A 23,209-nucleotide genomic window follows, 5' to 3' on the forward strand; every position below is an offset into this window, starting at 1 on the left:
CTTGATATTTATCATGACCGTTTCACATCATAAATATGATTGTATTATATCCCATCTGTACAAATTTTATCGAAATCGATTCAGTAGTTTGTATTTATTTCGTAAAATTCAATAAAATTACATTTTCGTGTAGAGGCGGCGAACCTTTCCTATAATTTATGTGAAAATGTTATAATATCCAAGTGTTTGCTTTCATTTTTGTGTACTTGAATTTTCAAATCTTACAGCTCTATGAAATTTCGAAAATGGCCGCTAGATTGTGAACAGACTTGATATTTATCATGACCGTTTCACATCATAAATATGATTGTATTATATCCCATCTGTACAAATTTTATCGAAATCGATTCAGTAGTTTGTATTTATTTCTTCGTTTATATTTGGATGGTTGGTTCTTGTTGTTATGTACGTATGTACGTCTTATTTATTAAAATCAGATTTTATTTAATTTCGATTCAAATAAGAAATACAGACAAGTTACATTTAATAGTTCGTAGAATTGATTTGTTTTCGTCCTACTTATTCATCAAGAAAATGGTCAAATGGAAACATAGACCGAATACCGTGCGTAACGTCCCGTCATGTATCATTGCAGTCCGTATATTGGAATATTGGCAATATATTCACATTTGTTGTAAGTAATACAGCATGTAGAACAAGTCTGTATTGAAAAAAGTTGGATTATTTAATGAAAGTGTTATGAACTGGATGTTTCCGTCTTGGCACTGGTATAGATTCTCAGTCAGCTGTAGTGGCCCTCGACCCTACAGGTCTCGAGGCCAATACAGAAAACCTTGAATTTATACCAGTGCCCATACAGAAACAGCCAGTTAATGCTTAAAAGATGTCTCCCATCCCCCACCCCTTCACACAGCCCGAATATCAAATGGTCATGTTTGCTATGTCGTCTAGACTACCTATCAAAAAGGAAGAGGTGAAAGAATGTCAGAAGCTTTTCCCAGTCCCACTAATGCATTCCCAATGCAAAAAAAAATCAGAAATGGACCTCTTCTGGCTCACTACCGAAGAACAAAACAAACACGCCCTTAGTGTATCTTCCTGGTCCAGTCATTAGTGTAACCCGGAGGAAGTTACAGAACAGAAGGAGCATATGGTCCTGGGGTCAACAATTAGTTCTTGTCAGTCTTCGGGTTAATAATTAGTTCTTTTCAGTCCTCGAGACAAAGCACCAACATGGAAGTTTGTGCAGATTCAGTACTATCAGCAGTTAATGCAGAAAAAGGAGGTTAGTTTTTTTTGTGATGCAAGGGGAGTTGTGGTTTTACTCTAGTTTGTAGTTTGTTGTCAAATGAACAACGGGCACAGATAGGAGACAAATGAAGTTAGCTGTTACAAAAAGAAGCATTTACATATAATACTTTAATATATCTACATTTTTTAGCTAGGATCATGGAAACACGATTTTAATCAAGTTTTTATTTAATATACCTGTGCACGCACAGGCACTTGTCTGTGTTATATTTAAGAATTGAATGCTTCTTTTTGTAACTTCTTGGGGTGTACGTAAAAGAGTTGACCGAAGTACATTCATACTAAAAATGTGCACATGGTCAACGGTTTTACAACCCTATGAAGTTACAAAAAGAAGCATTCAATACTTATAATTATATTTTTTTTAGCAATGATGATGAAAACACGAATTTTATTATTGTTTTATTTAATTCACCTGTGCACTTTATTGTGGGACCACGTGTTATCATGAATGAAAAGTTTTATTGAGCAATGCAATTGCTTACGGAATAACATGTGATGTGCAGTTAGCCAATCAAAATAAAGTATCATAATGAAACATACATCTAATGTAATTATTAAGATATATAGGAATTTTTTTTTTTGGAGACAAGTGCCTGTGTGTGCACGTTATTGTGGGACCTGTGTCATCATGAATAGGGGGGGGGGGGGGGGGGGCTCCTGCAAAATAGTGATTTATATAGAGATTTGCTATTTCGCCGGTCTTATTTCCGATTTTTAATCAAGACTATATGAAATATATTTTTCTAAGGGAACTATTTATGCACAAATGATATATGTGGCTAGATGTCAATAACGTAAATTTATGTTGATCATTGAATGTTCGAAAATGGAAAGCAACAAGTTGTTATCAAATAAACTTGGACTTTTGACTGACATGCAAAACTACAACTGGTTTTGGAGGGGTCCGTAGAAATACCGCAAAGGACCTCCTTAGTGCACAAAGAACAAAAATATGCACTTTACATTGTATATGTAATGATACAGCTGTCACAAAGGACATGGCATATAGAAATAGACTTTGTAAAAATACATAATTTCAAATTTTATAATCATATATGTTTTAATTAGCAAATGATTAGAAAGTTTTTTAATGTTTTCTTGACACGAACCTCAATCACCTGTGTAATCGGTACAAATTCATTTTCACTCAACCTTGATCCATTTATAATTCACTTGTATACTGATTAAACATGTATATATATATATATACATATGATATTATAGGGTTATTGCATGAATATTGGGGAATATTGTCCCGAGTAGAATTTTATATTGCACGAGCTTGCGAGTGCAATATATATATGTTCTACAAGGGACAATATTCCCCAATGTTCATGCAATAACCCTTTTATTGTATAACAATATAATATTTGACAGTAAAAATTGGTTTAAACTAAGACTTAAACGTTGATTACTTCATGAATTTTGAAAATTTATTGCACTAGTGCAATATTAGAATTTATTGCACGCTAACTTTTGGTTACGTTCTGTGGGAAATATTATATTGCTTTACAATAATTTCATTTGTTTGTTTCTGTCATGTTTATTTTGTATTTTATCAGTTATATTTTTATACTTCAAATGTAATGAATGTTTTCTACTCTTATTTTTTGGATTTTTTTTATCCTTTTAATTTTAAAAGGACATAAAAATTGTGAACTCTTTACTTTAGTGTGAGGATTTGGTTGCTTACTTCCAGTGGCCAATATTTCATTATAAATTTTATTTGATGCCAAAAAATAAGAATACGAAGGTACTGGTTATTCTATAACTAAGCGAAGTAAAACAACCATTCTGTATATTCCTATATTATTTCAAATACAAGCAGACATACTGTTATACCACTGTCCCAGGTAAGGGGAAGGGTTGGGATCCCACTAACATGTTTAACCCTGCCACATTATTTATGTATATGCCTGTCCCAAGTGAGGAGCCTGTAATTTAGTGGTTGTCGTTTGTTAATGTGTTATATGTTCGTTTTACATTCATTTTTTTATTTAAAGAAAGCCGTTAGTTTTCTCTTTGAATTGTTTTAATTGTCATATTGGGGCCTTTTTATAGCTGACTATGCGGTATGGGCTTTGCTCATTGTTGAAGGCCGTACGGTGACCTATAGTTGTTAATGTCTGTGTCATTTTGGTCTCTTGTAGACAGTTGTCTCATTGGCAATCATACAACATCTTCTCTTTTATATATACCATTTATGACACCAATTTCATTTATTTCCTAATCTTAAAATCATATATTTCCACAGTTGTCTAGTTCTTTAGCATCTCTTAATAATGACAGAACAGGCTTTGGAGTCATTTGCTTAGTTTACTAAATTATTTAGTTCTCCCTCTGATGGCCTCATTGTGAATTATATTTTTTACATCACTATGTTTATTACATTATAAAAGAAACCGAATTCATCTTCAATTGTTGAAATAAAGACGGAATTTGAAAAAAAAAAAAACATTGACATCAGTAATAAAGTTATCTTTCATACATGATTTACCTTCTCTTTGTAAAACATAAAGAAATGTTATTTCATAAAATACTTCTGTAATTGGGTTTTGAAAAACCCCATGGACGCAACATACTTATATGTCTTTCAAGGTATAATGATAGTTTGTAAACTCAGAAGCATTTTTTACTCGGTGAGTATCTCAAAATTCTTTTAAAAAAAAAAGAAGTTTGCATAGCAAATTCCTTAAAAACAAATAAAGCATCGGCAAAGTAAACACAAAATTCAATTTTAATTTTTTTTCATCAACTTCAAATTATACCACGCTAAAACGTTAGGTTTATTTATAGGTTAGACAATACTTGGTCATGTTTTATGAAGATTTAAGCCCAAGTTCTAATTAACAGCAACCATTAATTAATCAATTAGTAACGATCAAAAGACAATTGTTTATTGGATAAGGTTGATTGATTGTACGGGGTGCTGAATGGGACTCTTGTGGTTTTGTACTCGAAATTCAATTTTTTGACAAAACTGACTTTTGTTCAACAAAAATGAGTTCAGTTTAACAAAATTTGTAGCATACTACAAATTTAAAATTTTGTTATACAAAATAATCTTTCAGTGGACAAAAGTCACTTTTTCATTTTGTTACCTAATTTGAAAATTTGGCGACAAAAGTCAATTTTGTATGCAAATTAGTTTAGTTTGGATTCTGTGCACTAATTTGCATACAAAATTGACTTTTCACAAAATTTAATTTTGTCGTCACAAAATAGACTTTTGTAAGACAAAATTGACAAAATTGAATTTTGTCTCACAAAAGTGAATCTTGTCTCACACAATTGACTTTTGTGTTTTAATTTCCATATCGGGTAACAAAAGTAAATTTTGTATGCAAATAACTTTAGATTTGCATACCTTTTTGACAAAATTGACTTTTGTCATGACAAAAATGAATTTCGTCTACAAAAATGAATTTTGTCATCACAAAATTGTACTTCTCATAAAACAAGTCTGTATCACATAGTTTTGTACAAAAATGATTTTGTTATGACAGAATTGAATTTTGTACAAAACCACAAGAGTCCCATTCGACGCCCCGTAGATTGAACATGATGATTGGAAATTTGCAAAAGCCGTTGATCACGTGCCTAGTGGCATGCGCTGATTAAAAAAGACATCTAACTTCAAAATAACAATATCAATTGATACCAAACTTTGTAAATATGAATTATATACTCATATCCTCTTATATCCATGTTCTTCTAGGCAAAGATTCCTAAACAAAATAGAATTTGTCATTTATGTAACTTCAATATTGGTTACGAGTATCATTATATTTTTACTTGTACCAGAGACATATAATACATATTGTTGTACATGTATTATATGTCTCTGCTTGTACATATCCACAAATCGTGGACCTGCGCAAAAAATGTATCCCACATTATTACAATACAAATCCACCAGAGATCAAAATGATTGGAATGCTGTCAAATTTCAATGTAAAATTATATCAATATTTGTAGATTCTTAAAAAACATTATCAAATATCTATAATTATTCACGTTTTAATACATATGTAAAAACTCACATATTCATGACATTGTGTTAAATCCAAATGATAGAGACTGACTGTATCATGTGTATATATACCCACATGAAAATGAAAGTGTCACGAGAATCACGTGCATGCTTGTTTATTGTGTGTTAGCTCCTGTTGTCGTATATTTACATGTTTATCATAATTGTATTGTAATTACTGTATAGATATTTCGTCTGTTTTGTATGTATGTATATTGACCTCTTGTACACTGTTGTGTCTGAGGATAATAAAACTTTGAATCTTGAATCTTCGAGGTCTTAAAACATCGTTTTAGTGTCCTTAGTGCAAAAACTTTCTTCTTAGTGCACTATGAAGTCCTTTGCGGTATTTCTATACACCAAATTTTAGTTTTATTCTTACTTCAAAAATTAAAAAGAAGCTAACAGTTAATCATAACTTACAGCTTACGTACATCAATTGACCAATTCCGTTTTGGAGTACTTTGAAACGTGTAACGAGGATTATGTATAATTCCTGAAAACCAGACAAAACTTTAATAATGATCTAAAGTTCATTGTAAAATAAAATATTTTAAGATAAATAAAATAATTATTGCACACACGATCAAGGATTTGTATAGTGAGATATTGACAGCATTTATTCTATGAATCATTTAATGTTGAATATTTAAATGTATATATATCTGCAAATTTTGCAAAGTGATGCAGATCGACGCAAAATATTCAAGTGTTATGTGCAGTTGCGGCACCTTTTTTTTTAAATCACCAAAAGCTGGTTTTGTTACCATGGTTACGCTCATATAGCAGTTTGAGGTGTTTGGATCACGGTTATTTTTTGTTTCAAAACTAACTGGGGGAAAAAAAAGTTTTAATCAGAATGTTGATTTTTTATATGGGTTCGAATGCTTTGCTTATGTGTATTAAATAATTTTTAAAGATTTTTTTTTATACTTCCTATTAAAGAATAAAAAGTACTTGTATTAAATTTAATATTTTACTTTTTTAAAACATGTCGAAGTTTTTAGAGACTGTAAAGAATATCCGATGAGTTTTAATATAAGAAGACATACAGTTGTGTAGAGATTTCTTATTAAAGTGTACGTGTTTCTATATTTTTTATATTCTTAATTTCTATATACTTCTATTTTAATCTTAATTAAGACCGGTAAAATAGCAAAACGCTATATAAATCGATATTTTACCGGAGCAACATATTATGGTATACCGTTGGCGTTCTATTTGTCCGTCTGTCGTCTACATGTCGGACATAAATTCAAAAACGCTTCCAGAAATTTGCATAAAACTTTGGTGAATTATTTATTAACGTGAGCTCCCTTTTTTTTATAAATTTTAGATATCTCTGGTCCGAGTTTTGGGGTTTTATTCATAACAAAAAGGGGGATTTTCCAGTTTTCTGACAATAACTCAAAATTTCGTTCACATATTGCAAGCAACTTTGATGAATTGTTCATATTTATGTTGACATGAGCTCACTTTCGATTTTTACATCAAGATGACCTTGAGGTCATTCCGATGTATTGCAATCGCCTAAATTTCCATTATGCAAATTAGTTTTGGGTTTTCAACCGATCTATAAAAATTATAGATCCGCGGACATTATCTCAAGAACGTATTACTATTGCGACAAGACCCATTAATTGTAATTGGTTTTTTTACAGGGGAGTATCCACCATGCACTTGCACTGCACTTTTATTATGATAGTAGAACAGAATGATATACAAATGCATGAAAATTATATATACATGTATGATGTAACTGTTATATTAATATAGTATATTACAACAAACCAGTGTATACTAAAAGAGGGACGAAAGATACCAAAGGGCCTCATAAATCTAAAATAAACTGACAACGCCATGGCTAAAAATGAAAACAGACAAACAATAGTACACATGACACAACATAGAAAACTAAAGAATACAAACAACACGAACCTCGCCAAAACTAGGGGTGATCTCAGGTGCTAAGGTATACTCTGGAACTATTGTTATATTAGTATAATAGTCTGAGGTGTATTGATGTTTTTCTATGCGAAATTTGTAATTTTTTGGTCGATTTGATAAACATCAAAACTTTAGGGCCATTTTTACCCTTCGTGAACCTTCTACTTTCTGAAATGACATTGAGAAGTTATTGAACTTTACTGGCGGATCCAGAAATGTTCACAAGTTGGGCCCACTGACTGCCTAAGAGGGGGCCCGCTCCAGTTAGGCTTCAGTGATTCCCTATGTAAGCAACCAAATTTTTTCTCAAAAAGGGGGGCCCGGGTCCCCTGTCCCCCTAAATCCGCCTCTGATTACTTTATTCTTTATAAATGTGACAGGCATATCATGTGCTCATGGCACAGCTTTATATTAATGATTGTATTTTCCTTTTAGATTCGGATAATTCATGGAAACCAAAGTTAGGACATGATAGATTATTTCTTAACTAGCCACGAGACATGTACAAAAACTATATTTGTTCCAATTCAATGCCATTTCTATTACAGGGGCAATAAGAGTAGAATTGTGTAGCAATTTGGCAGAAGGTGGAACCACACCATCAGCTGGTAAGCAAAACCAGTGAAAAATTTGACCTGTATTGTTGTGTAAAGATTGCATTCAAAATCCCCATGGTCATAATGCATGTGATGGTACTGAGTTGATGATATTTTTAGCACTTCCTTTGATCGTTCATGTAAAAAAGTGATGTGAGAATTCCAGTTTAGATCCTAGTCAGTCATTGTCAAGCAATTTATTACTGATATGTTATAAATAGATATATAACAAGTCTAAAAGGGTACAACATTACCAAAAATGACAATAAAACGAACAATATGTTAGATATTTCGGATTACATATATCTTTTATCTGTTGATCACAATGTAAAATGAATCGTGTCAATCTATCTATATACTAAAATAACGAGTTCCAATTTGTCAGCCGTCATCGGGTAAAAACAACAAATCGAAGAATTCAACTTTATATATACTATAGATAATATAGGACAATGGTGTAGATTAAAAATTACACCACTCCAGGCCCTTATGTTTTCCACATAATTAATATTGCCAATAATTAACAAGTTCCTGGTCGAATCCGATACCGATACCAATTGTTACCTATACCTTATCTGTACGCTCCGCATCTGACAGACGGTGTATTTAGGATTTTGCTATATACACGGGTCATAATCACGGGGTTAACACTACTAAATTCAACCATTGTCAAATTGTTCCCTATTGTAGTATTTTAATCAGTAAGACTTTCTAAGATAACAATACGAATACTAAAAATCTGGACTATGCTGTTGATTAAAATTACTCCATTCCAGGACCTTTTGTTTTCCAAATAATTAATATACCAATAATTGATAAATTCCAGGTCGACGGGTTCAAACAGAAAAAAATTGAAAGCAGAGAAAACAATGTATCTTATATTAATCGGCATGACTTTTAATATCAGATGACAATACCAATACTAAAATAAGGCTTACGCAGTCACGGACCCGCAATATCACGGGTGTGTTCTAGTTTTAATTATAAAACTATCAAAATCTAGTTAAAGCGAACATCAGAGACGCTGGTACAATTTTAAGATTTCCAAACACGACGCAAAGACTGCAAGGATATGCTAAATTAAAGATAGTTATTTGCGATATGAACTGTCACAACTATAAAATTCCAAAGGTGATGACATGTAAATTTAAGATGTTACAACAACTGCGTGGAAATACAGTCACAATACCAATCTAATTGTACAGCGGTGTGTTTGAATGGCCATTTGTTGACAAAGTATTGATATAAAAAAATAAATCCGTAAAGATTAGTAATGTGCATTTTTTGTAAAACCATGAGTCTGTTGATTAAGTTGAATCTTTATATTGGTTAACCATCATCTTAATGCATTTTATGTGATTCCACTGTGTTACAATGCGAGTTCACAAGATGAATGAATTTATTTTCAACAGGATACCATTCTGATTCTTGCGAACTTCGACTTTTGCCACAAGGATTATATTAAATAGGACCAGGATTAAGTAGTATATGATTTTCTTAAAATAATGTGAGTAATAAGTAAAAAGTCTGCGTGTCAGATTGTCAGGTGTCATCTGACCTTGACCTCATTTTCATGGTTCAGTGGTTTAAGTTAAGTGTTTGTGTATTCGTTTGTTTGTCTATTCGATGGTATATGCAATAGGTCAACTATATTTTGTGTATGAAAATATTATAAAATGTACTTGTCAGTCTAACATATTTAATTTGACCTTAAGCTCATTTTTACTATTCATTGCTCATTTTAAGTTTTGGTTTTTAGTCTGTTTATCCAATTCTAAAGCTATGATGAGTTACAGATCGTGTTAGCATGTGGTTCTCTCTGATTTTTGTCATAATTGCAGGCTTTATACTTTTGTGAAAATAACAGCTATAATATGGACATTTGTTCTCAAACTGTAACTGCTTAAAAGGCTTCAGATTATTTTGTGAGTGGGCCATTCGTGTCGTTCGGATACATCTAGTTTCAAGTTACTACAAATTATTGATAACTTGCTTTCCTATAAAACTTGTAACTCATAAACTGCTATCCCGGTGACTCTCAAGCATCTTTTTGATAGATGAAATGATACAAGTAATGGTTGACTTAGTCAGCAAAGATATTTTTTATAAAGTATATGTCAGTACGTACATCCCAAAATTGGTTTCCGGTTTCTAACTTAGTTGACCTCATCAAAATGTTTTGAAACTTATACACAGTTTGTATTGTAAAAAAACACAGATGGAGATTGAATTTCGGTGGCATCTTTTTTTATTTTTCTAAAACTATGCCCCTTTCACATGGATAAAATTATGATTAGTTAATTATGAATTTTTCGATTCCTTTCAATAACTTAAGATTGCTTAACCAAATGTCATGAACCTCATACACGATGTTTATTACCACAAAACAAAGACAAAGTTTGGTTTTGGTGGCGTCACTTTTACTGTTCTAGAGTAACGCCCGTTGGTAAAAAGATAAATAGCTGAATTTTTCGTTTTCATTTCTTTAACTTTAGTTTGCCTCAACCAAATGTTATGAAACTTATACACAACTAGAACATACCCGCGAAATCGCGGGCATATACAGCTTGTGAACTGTTGTAGGATGATTTTTTGTAAAAAATATTATATATGGAGAATTTCACAAAATTCCCTCTCCCTTTTTCCAAAGTCCAATATTTGTTTCCTTTCTGTTAAATTCAATTATTTTCGTGTTTCTGCCGGCCTCAGACCACAATTATTCTTCTCCTTTTCTACAATGCTTCGTTTGGTAAAAGTTAAATCAAATTAAAAATTTGCACCGTTTCAAACATGTAGTAAATGTAACTGCTTATATAGGCCATAATGAGTCTAATAAAATATGCTTCTAGGACAATCCATCAGTGCTTTTTTTCTTTTGAGAGCCTTATTAATATGCCATTAGAAGGATATGAATAATGTATAAATGACTAATACCGGCTAAGTCTAATTTAAGGGGTGGTCGGAGGGGTCCTGATCCCAAAATCCCGGGCTTATAACCATGAAATGCCGAGATGCAGAATTTATAGAAATTCATATCCCGAAATCGAAAAATATATTCCCTGATCCCGTAAGGACCAATCCCCAAATCCCGAGCTTAAAAACACCCGATCCCGACGCCCCGAAAAAGGTCCTGCCTCCCTCTAATCTCTACCTTACTTTAATTTTTGCCAAATCACTATTTTCCCTTTCAACAATAAATGTTTATGCCCCATTCATGGGCATTATGTTTTCTGTCTGTGCATCCGGTCGTCCGTCCGTCCATCTGTCCCGCTTCAGGTTAAAGTTTTTAGTCGAGGTAGATTTAGATGAAGTTGAGCATGTTTTACTTATTTTAATATATATGCAAGTGGTATGACTCCTTAAATAGTAAACATTTCAAAGAAAACAGTAGACAGAATCAGGGACTTTCTATACTACATAGAAAGTTCCTGACAGAATACAGAGAGTCTCTATATATTAAAGAAGTATAATCGTAGTTAACATGTAGATAAACGCGGAAAATAATTGTCCTCTCTAAGTAGGTATAATAGTTGTGGTTCTTGCGATGCAAACACCATGATATGAATCGCGAAAAATAATTGTCCTCTCTAAGGAGGTAGATTAGTTGTGATACTTGCGATCTAAACACCATGATATGGAGAACGCTCTAAATGGCTTATTTGTTTTTTTCATTTTTGTTATCTATCATACGATTGGTTGTACTTGTGTCACATGTTTTACTTATTTTATTATATATGCAACTGGTATGACCCCTTAAATAGTAATCATTTCAAAGAAAACAGTAGACAGAATACAGAGAGTATCTATATATTAAAGTAGTATAATCGTAGTTTACATGTAGATAAAAGCGAAAAATAATTGTCCTCTATATGGAGGTATAATAGTTGTGGTTCTTGCGATCTAAACACCATTATTTGGTGAACGCTCTGATTGGCTTATTTATTTTTCATTTTTGTTATCTATCATACGATTGGTTGTATTTGTGCATGTTTCAAACTGGAAATCTTATCTATGACTAAAAGTCAGTCTGATGACGGAATCATATCCGGACTCCTTTTGGTGTCATACCACCAATTACTCCCTCATATTTAGAACGTATGTGAAAGTAGGCCTACTCGGACAAAAAAAAGTGCATTTGATGTCATTGTTCACCTAAACTAACTAACAAATTTGCAGAAATGAAAGTTTTGTTGAAAGAGAAATATATTAAGACCATTTTGAGCCAAAATTTACCTGTCTATGAGTTTGCATTAAAAATTGAGGATTAATGCGCTCCATAGTATACTAATTTAAGATTTCCAGAAAACCAGGGGTTATTTTTAGTGGTACCTCCTTTCGGAAGCTCTCTGCTTTCTTATATGATTTTGAATGTATGTTGAAAATTGGCATGCAGAAAGGTGACACCTGTACAATTCAGGATATACCTAGTTTCTACGAAGTTAAACTTAAGGTAAAATATTTAGAAAGCTGTGAAAATTGCAAAATTTGGTTGAACAGATAGGGACTTTTAATTGGTGGTATGACACCTTTTTTGTCGTTTTTCTCCCAAAATAACTCAATCTGAATAATCATAAGAATGAATGACAAATGCAACTATGCATGTTACCGATAGGACACAGAGGCATGATGATTGATTTATTGTGGAAGGAAGAGCTAGAAGCGACACACAACATGAGGTCTTCTCGTTTAATAGTATAGATGCTTATTACTAATAAACACAGGTCAAATATGAGTTTTAGTGACGTCATATTTACTAATCTAGGGTTATGCCCCTGCACAAATGGGAAACAGAAGGCTTTTCATTTACATGTAGTTTAAACATTTTTATTTTATAGTGGATTGAGAAACAAATTATTATAACTTATATTAATCCCTTTCCACTTTGCGGGTGCGAGTGCTGCCTTGTAGCGGCGTTAGCCTGCTCTTTTTCGAAATCTACAAGTGCAGGGGCGGATCCAGTTATTTTAAAAAGGGGAGGGGGTCCCAACCCAGAGAAAAGGGGTTCCAACTATATGCTTCCATTCAAATGCATTGATCGTCCAAAAAAAAGGACCCCCTTTCCCCTGGATCCGCCAATGAAGGGCGTCTTTTATGTGCAAAAAACATGGCTCTCTCTTAGCACTGGTCAGCCATTCATAGTACGGACTATCATCGTTTCCTCAAGACCATACTCGCAAATGGTGTCAAGGGAGAGTCGAAAATTCAGTCCCTGAATTTTTCATCCCATAACGGAAATCGAACCAGGAACTTTTGTGTAAGTAGCCCGATGCACTAACCACTACACCACGGCACCGAGTCTGGAAAATCTTTTCTCCGACACACAAAGAACTTTGCACCAGCAACATCTATATGAAATTTCGAATTGTTAAAATTTGAATTGGTCAAATCAACCCCTGCAAAGATAGCTGTGAGAGTTCAGAGGAACCACTTTGTCTGTCTATCCATTCCATTCCACTTCATGTCTTGGACATAACTTGGGTACTATTGAACGTAGCCATTTTAAAATATATGGAGGTTTATGAAACTTATAGTATGTAGATTTATTATGGGTTTGTGTGATATATTCTTACTTTGACTGACATTTGACCCCTATTAAACATGTTAAAGTATATCGTTTTCCAATGTATGTCTAGCTCATTAATACTTTCGAACAATAAAAGTAATAGATCGTAATAGGTTAACCAAATTTGATATGCAGTTTCATAGACTTGGGTGTGTCATATATACATTTCCCATTTCCATTGGCTTTGACCCCTGTGATAGCTATAGTAAAGTAGTAATTGATTTTAAAATTAATTGTTGCTGTCGTTTATTCAAGGACTTTTGAAGGTGGTAAAATCACGTTTGAAGATTCCAATATATGTGATGCTGCGACCACGTGGTGGCGATTTCTTCTACAGTGACGATGAATTTGAAGTCCTAATGGAAGATTTGAAACTATTGAAGACTATAGGAGCAGACGGATTTGTGTTTGGTTTTCTTAATTCGTATGTATTAATATTTTATGAAGATTTTTTATTAGTGACACTCCACAAATATATCCATTCAGTGATTAATGACCTATAGTTGTCAATGTATGTGTCATTTTGGTCTCTTGTGGACATTTTTGTCTCATTGGCAATCATACCACATCTTCTTTTTTATATTTAAAACCACACACTAGTAACAAGGATTTGTATGTATATATAGTGACAAAATACAAATCCTTGGTTAATTATCATCACTTATTGTCTGTCCTATTCATTCTATAATCTTTCTAAAAATTGATTCCTATAAAATAATATACAAATTTCGATTGTATACTTACTGTTTATGAGTAAACATGTAGCTTATTTGGTACATGCTGTCAGACAGGGTTCACCTGGCCTTTTCCTCATTTTATGGATCAGTGATCAAGGTTATGTTTACATGGTCAATTGTGTACCTGTTATTGGTTTTCCAACAGATTCCTTTAGTATAATTGAATAGATCTTTTAAAATTTTACCACAAGGTTCCATACCTCAAAAGAAGAAAAAAAAACAATTAACCTAACGTTGACAAACATGAAGGAATGAATCATGAAAAGAAGAAGCTGTTGTATAATTGCTAATATTAGATGTATGTTTCATTATAATACTTTATTCTGATTGGCTAACTGCACATCACACGTTGCTCCTAAAGCAAAATTGCATAACTCAATAAAACTTTTCATTCATAACAACACGTAGTACCAAAATAAAGTGCACAGTTGAATTAAATAAAACAATTATAAAATTAGTGTTTTCATGATCATAGCTAAAAAATGTAATTATAAGTATTGAATGCTTCTTTTTGTAACTTCATAGGGTTGTAAAAGCGTTGACTGTGCGCACATTTTTAGAGTAAAGCGCTTCCGCGCTTCATACAAAATGTACTTCGGTCATCGCTTTTACATCCCAATGAAGTTACAAAAAGAAGCATTCAATTCTTAAATAATAGACAAAATGACATTGACGTAAGCAGCCATGGGTAGGTTGTTGTGAGCGTATTTATAAAAGACATAACATGACTAGTGTAACACAATTCAAAACGAATGTGAAAGACAAACAAAAGACAACTGTTAAATCGCAGGATCCTAACTTTTGACAGACATTTATAATACTAGTATGCGTCGGGGTTGAACATGTTTTCTGACACCCCGGCCCTTACGTTGAACATTGGTGTAACGGTCCAATTTTTCTCGTAGTTCATCTATAGAATTTACTAGAGAGTCAATACTGAAGTTAACGTTCATGATGATGTGCTCGACTTTACTAAGGTTGCCAATGTTGCTGTAGAAGATCGATGTTTCCATCACTATGTCAAATATACACATTTTTGAATCGGATATGAAGCCAAATAATTAAAAGAAAGCAAAACTGACAAAAAAGGCAAAATAGTCGGATCCAAAGCAACAGAAAACCGTGAATGCATTTCCATTTTTAGCATGAGCCATTTTTTTATTTCATACACTGAAATACAAGCATTAAAGTGTTTAAAGTGGCTAATTGTACGATCTCTGTGTCAATAATTTTCTTTTCATACCTTTCTTGCCGTACAATGTGAACATTTCAACGAGATATTGAACAAATTCGAGGCAAGGTATACTCAATTCGTCATTTTGGCATTCATTTTTACTTATCGGTTGTACAAAATATTTAAGACACCTCTCAAAAGAATATAGTTATATATGTATACATATTCTTCGATATTATAAAAATAACAAATAAAGAAACAAACAGAAAACTGCCTTTTTTCTATCTATTTGAAAATGTCCAGATGACGTGCCGGTTACTATCGAGTCCAAACCTATTTTGCCGGTGTAGTTTAGACACAGTGACGTATTCTGTGAAAAATATAAACTTTCTAATTAAAACTATCCTGGATTTTCACCAACATTGGAGAGAAGTTTTAAAAGCTTATCAAAAGATAGTTTCTATAAGGAAATTTTGTAATTACAAGACTGATGCTGAACTGCGAGATGTGCATATGTATGAGGTCTTTTTTGTTCATTAGAAAATAAGCAGGCATTGTACATTTCACTGTTATGTAATTCTTGAAGTTATCAAAAGATATATGTGCCAGTAGCTGTTTCTAGCATTTAAAAAGCTGGAAGTGTCCACTTTTTCTTTTGATATTTCAGAGGTCAACCTGCTTGGGTTGTCATGTGTTGCTTTCCTTTAATGAAAATATGTTGTCATAATTAGTTTGACCTAAATAAAAGTGTATTTTCCTGCTCAAATGCTTTTATGCTTGATTTAGGAATGGCACTATAGACAAAGACCGCTGCAAAGAAGTCATAGGTTAGTTTTTATATGACTGCAAAAACAATTTTGCTTCGTAGAGTGATATCATGTCGTCTGCGTCGTCGTGGTCTGCGTCGTTGTGCGAAGACATTTTGTTTCCGGAAATATAACTTTGGTTTTAGTGAATGGATCCATATAAATTTTTACCAGGAGGATTAATATCATTTAAGGCTGGGATTGATTTTAGGAATTAGAGGCCAAAAAGGGGGCCCTAAATAAGCATTTTTGTAGTTTTCAAACAATAACTTGTGTTTACATGTATGAATCTCTCTGAATATATACCACAAGTTTCCATACCATGAAGGGATAGTTAGTATTGACTTTAGGGGGTTATATCTCAAAATGTTATAGAATTAGGGGCAAAAAAAGGGGAAAAACTAGGTTTTTCTGGTCAATGGACAATTAAGACAATTTAAAAGCAGTGTAAGGGAGGTAATTCAAAAACATTAAACATACAATGTTGGGTCTCCCGAACAATACTTGTAAATTATGTATAAAGAAATGTCTGGTTTTGGACTAATTGCTAAAAAAGGTGGTAGCAGTTTTCAGTTTTTTTCCAAATTTCTCAGATTACAAATTTTTGAAAAGTAAAAAGAGGAAATCTTTAATTGCACAATATTGCGCATTAGATTTGTAAGATCTTGACATTTGTTTTGAGTCAGAAACCCATATTATGTGAAAAATCTTATCACAATCCAAATTCAGCTGTATCAAGCTTGAATGTTGTGTCCATAGTGGTCCCAACTGTTCAGGGTTCGACCTCTTCGGTCATATAAAGCTGCGCCCTGCGGAGAACTTGGTTAACATATTAGAATGTTGATTGACAACATATGCTTTGCGTTGTCTCTATGTTTTACCTATTGAAAAAGACGAGTTCTGGTTGAGTTAGTATCAAAACTAATTTTTACATTGATTTAATTTTGTTGTAGCCAGCTTTATATTAATTTATTTTTGATTTGAAGTGTTCAAGTTAAGGTATGTGTTTTCCTCCAACTTAAATTTTGAAGTAGTAGAGTAGAATTAGTCTAGATCTTTAACGAAATGTGAATCTTGAGAGTTAAATAAATAATACAATAAATGAATTTTATGAAGTTTTTTAAACGTTTTCTTGTCTGTATGTGTTATATTGAAGTATATGATAAAAAGAAAATAACAGGTCATTTTTCATATCAGACCCCTTATAAGCCTATGGTCATAATCATCCCTCGAGCCTGTCGGCTCTTGGGCTGATATCATGACCTAGGACTGAGAAGGGGTGACCCGGGTCTGATATGAAAAAAGCCATGTTATAATCTATATTTATCGGACCGACTAAAAAGCACCCTCGAGAGCGCCCGGGTAAAGAAAAGGCGCCCGGAGAAAAAAAAAGCGCCCGGGAGAATTAAATAATAATATTTTATAACAATAAATGTTTTCCTGAATAAAAAATAATCATTGCTTGTTTTGTCTAAAGTGTGTAGATAGTGTTGGTGCGCTTTTACATTTTAGATTTCAAAAGTGTATATAAGTAAGTAAGCTGTAAATATAAACAAGAGTATATAGAAGAATCATGGACGATATTTTCCTCGATCAAAACTTATATTTCGTTATTTAAAAAAAACAGTTCCCGATGTCTAATACTCGCAACTGCATGGTGAACACTCTTCTTAAACACACTTTAATTGACATTGGAAGATCTTGGCAGGGTTTCATCATGCCTGTCACTAAGAAAAGTTAACCCCACTGCTAAAGCAAATTGATAATCTGGCCTTTTGGAATATGCCGTAAAAATTGTAAAAAAAATTATATTTTTTTTATAAAACCAAAACTGTTTAAACTGCGGCTGATAATAATGTGTAACTCTTTTAATTTTATAAAATTGATATTTATCTGTGAAATTTAAGTTGTTTTGGCAGTTTTCATTTTGATAGCGTTTTTGAAAAACATGTCTTTTCATGTCTAACATTTAATAAATCTTAAGCATCAGCTGTGATCAATTGTTATCTGTATTTCGAAGTAGTGTTCATATATTATTGTTTAAATTGAAACATTCATAAAAGCCTTGGTTTTTTGCTTTATTACAAATGTCTATTATCTGAATTTGCAAAAAAATTGTCTAAAATTTAAAAAAAAATCAATGTGCATAACTTATTTCATCGACACAAAGTTAACTCATGCCAATACAATTTCTATATATTTTCCCCTGGCGCCTTTTCTTTTCCTCGGGCGCTTTTTAGTAGGACCCATATTTATCAACCCCAAAGATAAAATATTCACCGAATCCAACTCATTGTATAAACCTTATCGAAAGTCAATTATAATTAGTTCGGAACATACAAATGAACCAAAATTAAATTAATTACTTTGAATATGTAAAACACAAACATTCTACTCTTGGTTTTTTTCAGATGCCATTCGGCCTTTAGCAGCAACATTTCATCGTGGTAGGTAGTTGACCTAAGTTTAGAACAAATAGATATTTCATAAAGATTTGTATCTCTATAAAGAGCGTGCTTGATTTTTATGCTCGAGCACTAGACTATATATAGATTTATCCTTGTCCATCCTGCCCACTTAGTGTACTTGGTTTGTTCATGCAACTCCTCCATCAATTGACAAGCTATAACCTTTATGTTATGTAAGTTACATATAACACTATTAATTTCTAAGTTTTGCACAATCTGAATGACCGGATTAAATTGTTTTATTTTTGGGGGAAATTATTTATGTGGAGTACACAGATTGTCCAACTTACACCTCCTACAGTTTTCAAGCTGGATCTTTTATAATATTCAGTGAAAATGTGACCTACCGAATAAGACTATTTACCGTATTTGTTATAATATGAACAACACGACGGGTGCAACATGTGGAACAGGATCTGCTTACCCTTCTGGTATCTTTCGTCCCTCCTTTACTAAAGGTGTGCGTATTTTCAGAATTTTGATGTTCAAACTTTCCACAAATGACAGGGTGTTGACCTTGTATCTTATTTTGTTAACATTTATATGTATGCATGGTACTGTTTCAACTGTTGGTACATGGTTTGTTCAGCAACTCCTCATACAGTTTTCAAGCGTTAAATTTTATATTATACAGGGTGTTGGTACTCATAAACTGAAGATATGCATTTTATCAAGAAGGGTTAGCTGGACAAACTATGTATCCTATGTTGGAATGACACACAAAAAGATGGTAAGTACAGGGGTAAAAATTTTATCATGGGAAAAGGGGTGTGTGGCATAATGAATAAAACTGATCAATCAGTCAACATTGAACAAGAACAGTTGTGAACCATTTATTATATCTATATATTTTTTTTTATATTATTTGCACTTCACTCATATGAACAATATTTTCTTTCAGCAATAGACACAACAGTTGATATAATGACAGCATTGGAAGTGGTGATAAAAATTGGTTTTACACGGGTTTTAACAAGTGGAGGCTGCTCAACTGCTTTAGAAGGTCTTCCTATTATCTCAGAAATGGTTTGCAAGGTAAAAATATGGCATATATTCAAATAATAAAGTTAAAAATACATTTTCAAAAAAAATTCTCAAAATTTTCAAAACTCAAATGCATGTATGTATTTCCTTAAATCTCATAAGTTTGCAAGTATTCTTTCAATGACTGTTTGTATACAGGCAGGAATTTAAAAAAAAAAATGCTGTGTAATTTTAAAGAGATAAATTGAATGTGTCTTCGCACATGACATTGGTTTACATGGATTGCCTGCAAGTTTGCAACAAACAATTGCGACAAGCTTGCGGAAACCTTGCGGCAAATCTAATTTGCATAATTATGTTTGCAGCAAGATTGCCGCAACCTTCATTTGCATGGTAAATGGTTGCAAGTTTGCAGCAGGGAACAGAAAGTCGTTAAAACCCCCTGGAATTTAAATAAATAAAAGTTTAAGAGATATTTTTCAGGCTAAAGGAAGAATTATAGTTATGCCAGGTATGTCTATATCTTTAGATAGATACTATTATTTGCTTACATTTTTTTGATTCTATGATTTGTTTACATTTTTTTGATACTATGATTAGTTTACATTTTGTTTTGATACCATGATTTGTTTACATTTTTTTTATATGATGTTTAAAGCCAATCATATTGTTGAAATAATGTGTTATTGTATTATCAACGTATTAGGTACTTTATATAAAAATAAGGTAAGATTGCCAATGAAACAACTATCCACCAAGGTTGAAATGAGGTGGATGAAAGCAATAATTATTATAGGCAATGGTACAGAATTCAACAAGGAGAAAAACCCATATCGTACAGTCATGCAGGTATAAAAGGCCCTGACAAAATAAATGTGAAACAATTCAATTGAAAATAAAAAGACCTAATTTATATAAAAAAAAAACAATTTATGAAAAGCAAATATGACATACATGAACCAACGACCACAACTGAACTACAGGATCCTGACTTTATACATAATAAAGAAAGTATGGTTATTGTTTGTGTCCCCTTACTTGAATCAGTGGTATGACAGCAGAAAATAAGAGCAAACTGTAAAAAATAGTTGCAAATGGTTTAACTCGAAAGACAAGGCATAAAAACAACTTAAAAACAACAGATTCTGACAAAGCTCCAAAATAAGAGTTCATGTACTTGCAGTTACAGAAAAGCTAGTTCAAATCAAAGTACAGCTAATAAAATAATCATGTTCTACATACTAAATTATCAAGCATCACATATCCAACTTACATTGTGTAAAGAGGTCATAAACAGTTTTGGAATCCAATGACAACTAATTAAAAGATGTAATTTGAAAATGCTTAGAAGATTTGAATCCCTGTATCATCAGGGGCGGATTTAGGGGGGGCAGGGGGCCCGGGCCCCCCTTTTTTGGGAAAAAATTTGGATGCTTATATATGGAATCATTGAAGCGTGACTGGGGCGGGCCCCCTCTTAGGTCAGGCAGTGGGCCCCCACTTATGTAAATTTCTGGATCCGCCACTGATCATTTACTTTCATATTCCCATACTTCAACTCTCTTTAAGGAATTCATTTATTAAAGCAATATCAAAGGCAATCCTTATATTTATTAGTGTAAAATACCTATTTGTATAAAATAACTGCAGCTGATGTATATTTAAAAAAAAAATCTCTGTGTCTAAACCTTTTTAACATTGATACCAATTATTAAAGGAGACGTGACACAATTTTTTTTTTTTTTTTTTTTTTAATTAATTAATAAATATTGATCATATAACATGTTGTAATAATTTTTTCTTGTCAAAACCTCATTTAACGGCCTTTTTATTTAGTGGCAAGGACGTATATTAGTTATACGTCCTTGTTTAGTGGTCAAAGAATCCAGCGCTTGTCGTAATCTTTGATTTTTAATGAGATACCGGTCACGTGATCGTGATGACGTCAGTGGATACAATCTGAGAAAATGATTATGTCTCAAAAAGGACGAAGTCGATCATATTCCTGTAAAATTAAACAATGGACGGTGTTGACAGCAGTTTTCAAGGCAATTCTCAAACTTTAGATATTCAACCGTATCAGTTTGAGCCGTTACTTGTTGAAAATAATCAAGTAGAAGATATAATCCGACATTGACGATCTTTCAAGCAATGCCGATATAATATATCAATAATTAATTTCAAAACCTAATGAAAGTTTTTTCTAATTTCTCTTTTGTTGAAGATTACATTTTATATTAATAACTTTTTAAGGTGGAGGTATAAATGAGAACAACATTTCAAGAGTTCTACAACAGTCCAAAGCCAAGGAATTTCATTGTTCAGCTAGAACATCAAGACCGTCGTTGATGCAATTCCAAAAAGCAGGCATACCAATGGGCACTGCATTCCACCCACCAGAATACAGCACAAAAGTAACAGATGTGGCAAAAGTTCAGCATTTCATTAGTTTGTCAGAACTGAGATGATTGTTTTATGGATATGAATTAATTATGTTCTCTGGATAAATTGTTGGCCTTGTCCTATTTACCATGTGTCAGAACACAATGCAATTGCCTGCCAATTAAAATGATCCAAACTTATAAAACATCTGAGGTGCATTTATTTGAAAATAAATAGTTTAATATTGGGAACGGGTTTTATTTTTTATTTTGTCATTTTGACATTTCAGATACAGTTTATGACAACAAAAGAGATGAGTTCAGCTGCCAGATTGTGAACTTTCTATTTCTATATAGCCGAACATTGCAGTAGCGCCTCCATATAGTGTATATATCTCTCAGTTGATTAGGTATTCCCATACTTGTATATCTTATCTGCTTCATAATTTCCTTGATAGAGGGTTGCTACTCACAAGGAAGCTATTAAACCAAGAGTTACAAGTGGTGAAGTTGAAATCATCCCTTCATAAATTTTATGAACGGCATCAAGAGCTGATTGGCCATTATGGAATATCTGTATATCTGTATCATAGAGGAAAACCGATTTGTTCAAATTATCGTGACGACAATGCCGTCCCCTTTTCCTGAATGTGACTTGCTGAATAACCGGGTTCATGATCTGCTTACCCCTCTGCAGTACCTGATATCACCCCAAGTTTTTTGTGGGAATCGTGTTGCTCAGTCTTTATTTTTCTATGTTGTTTTTTGTTCACTTTCGTTTGTTTATATAACATAAGAAGATGTGGTATGATTGCCAGTAAAACAACTCTCCCAAAGACATCAAATGACACAGAATTCTACAACTAGATGTCACTGTTCGGCCTTTAACAATGAGTAAAACCCTAATCGCATAATCAGCTATAACTTGACAGGCCCCGAAGTGACAAATGTAAAACAATTCAGACAAGAAAACTAACAGCCTGATGTATACATGTACAAAATAGATAGAAATAAAATACGAAAAAAACAAAATAGATATTTGGACAGGTACACACAGTATGAGGCGGGGTTAAACATGTTCGTGGGAGCCTTACCCTCCTCTTACACTTAACTCATTATACTATTTTCATAGTATACAGGAACACCATATGTAATTAGTCAGAATGCAAGTCAAAGTGATACTAATATCTTGTTTTGTAGCTCTTGATTTTACATCTCCATATTTCAGAATTAAAAGAGGTTGAT

The 23,209-nt window shown here is 32.8% G+C and overlaps 2 protein-coding genes across 5 annotated transcripts in view; one reads left to right on the forward strand and one right to left on the reverse strand.

Moving 5' to 3' along the window:
• The window catches only part of LOC139519909 (DNA polymerase lambda-like), a 129,346-nt gene extending 123,980 nt beyond the window's left edge, over positions 1-5,366 (reverse strand). The window contains exon 1 of one of the 2 annotated variants that reach the window (XM_071312209.1): positions 5,319-5,366. In XM_071312209.1, coding sequence (XP_071168310.1) covers positions 5,319-5,326 — 8 coding nt within the window. In that variant the 5' untranslated portion in view covers positions 5,327-5,366. The remainder of the gene's footprint in view (positions 1-5,318) is intronic. The other variant, XM_071312210.1, reaches the window with a different exon arrangement.
• Positions 1,061-22,216, forward strand: LOC139519911 (copper homeostasis protein cutC homolog). Of its 3 annotated transcripts, XM_071312212.1 has the most exons (8): positions 1,063-1,246; positions 7,804-7,863; positions 13,670-13,838; positions 16,112-16,152; positions 18,543-18,578; positions 19,501-19,634; positions 20,067-20,094; positions 21,837-22,216. In XM_071312212.1, exons 1-8 carry the CDS (start codon positions 1,195-1,197, stop codon positions 22,049-22,051), a joined length of 735 nt encoding a protein of 244 aa, XP_071168313.1. In that variant the 5' UTR covers positions 1,063-1,194; the 3' UTR covers positions 22,052-22,216. The 3 variants fall into 3 exon arrangements, with proteins under 3 accessions (XP_071168314.1, XP_071168315.1, XP_071168313.1); XM_071312213.1 differs by lacking the exon at positions 18,543-18,578 and having other exon boundaries at positions 1,061-1,246; XM_071312214.1 differs by lacking the exon at positions 7,804-7,863 and having other exon boundaries at positions 1,061-1,246.
• Positions 22,217-23,209: the final 993 nt, after the last annotated feature.

The sequence above is a fragment of the Mytilus edulis genome, chromosome 4, assembly GCF_963676685.1.
Source record: "Mytilus edulis chromosome 4, xbMytEdul2.2, whole genome shotgun sequence".
Classification (NCBI taxonomy): Eukaryota; Metazoa; Mollusca; class Bivalvia; order Mytilida; family Mytilidae; genus Mytilus; species Mytilus edulis.

Coding starts and splice junctions, on each gene's coding strand:
- LOC139519911 (XM_071312212.1), top strand. CDS start 1,195: ATGGAAGTTTGTGCAGATTCAGTACTATCAGCAGTTAATGCAGAAAAA. Junction 7,864..13,669: donor TGGAACCACACCATCAGCTG/GTAAGCAAAACC, acceptor CGTTTATTCAAG/GACTTTTGAAGGTGGTAAAA. Junction 20,095..21,836: donor AAGAATTATAGTTATGCCAG/GTATGTCTATAT, acceptor TAACTTTTTAAG/GTGGAGGTATAAATGAGAAC.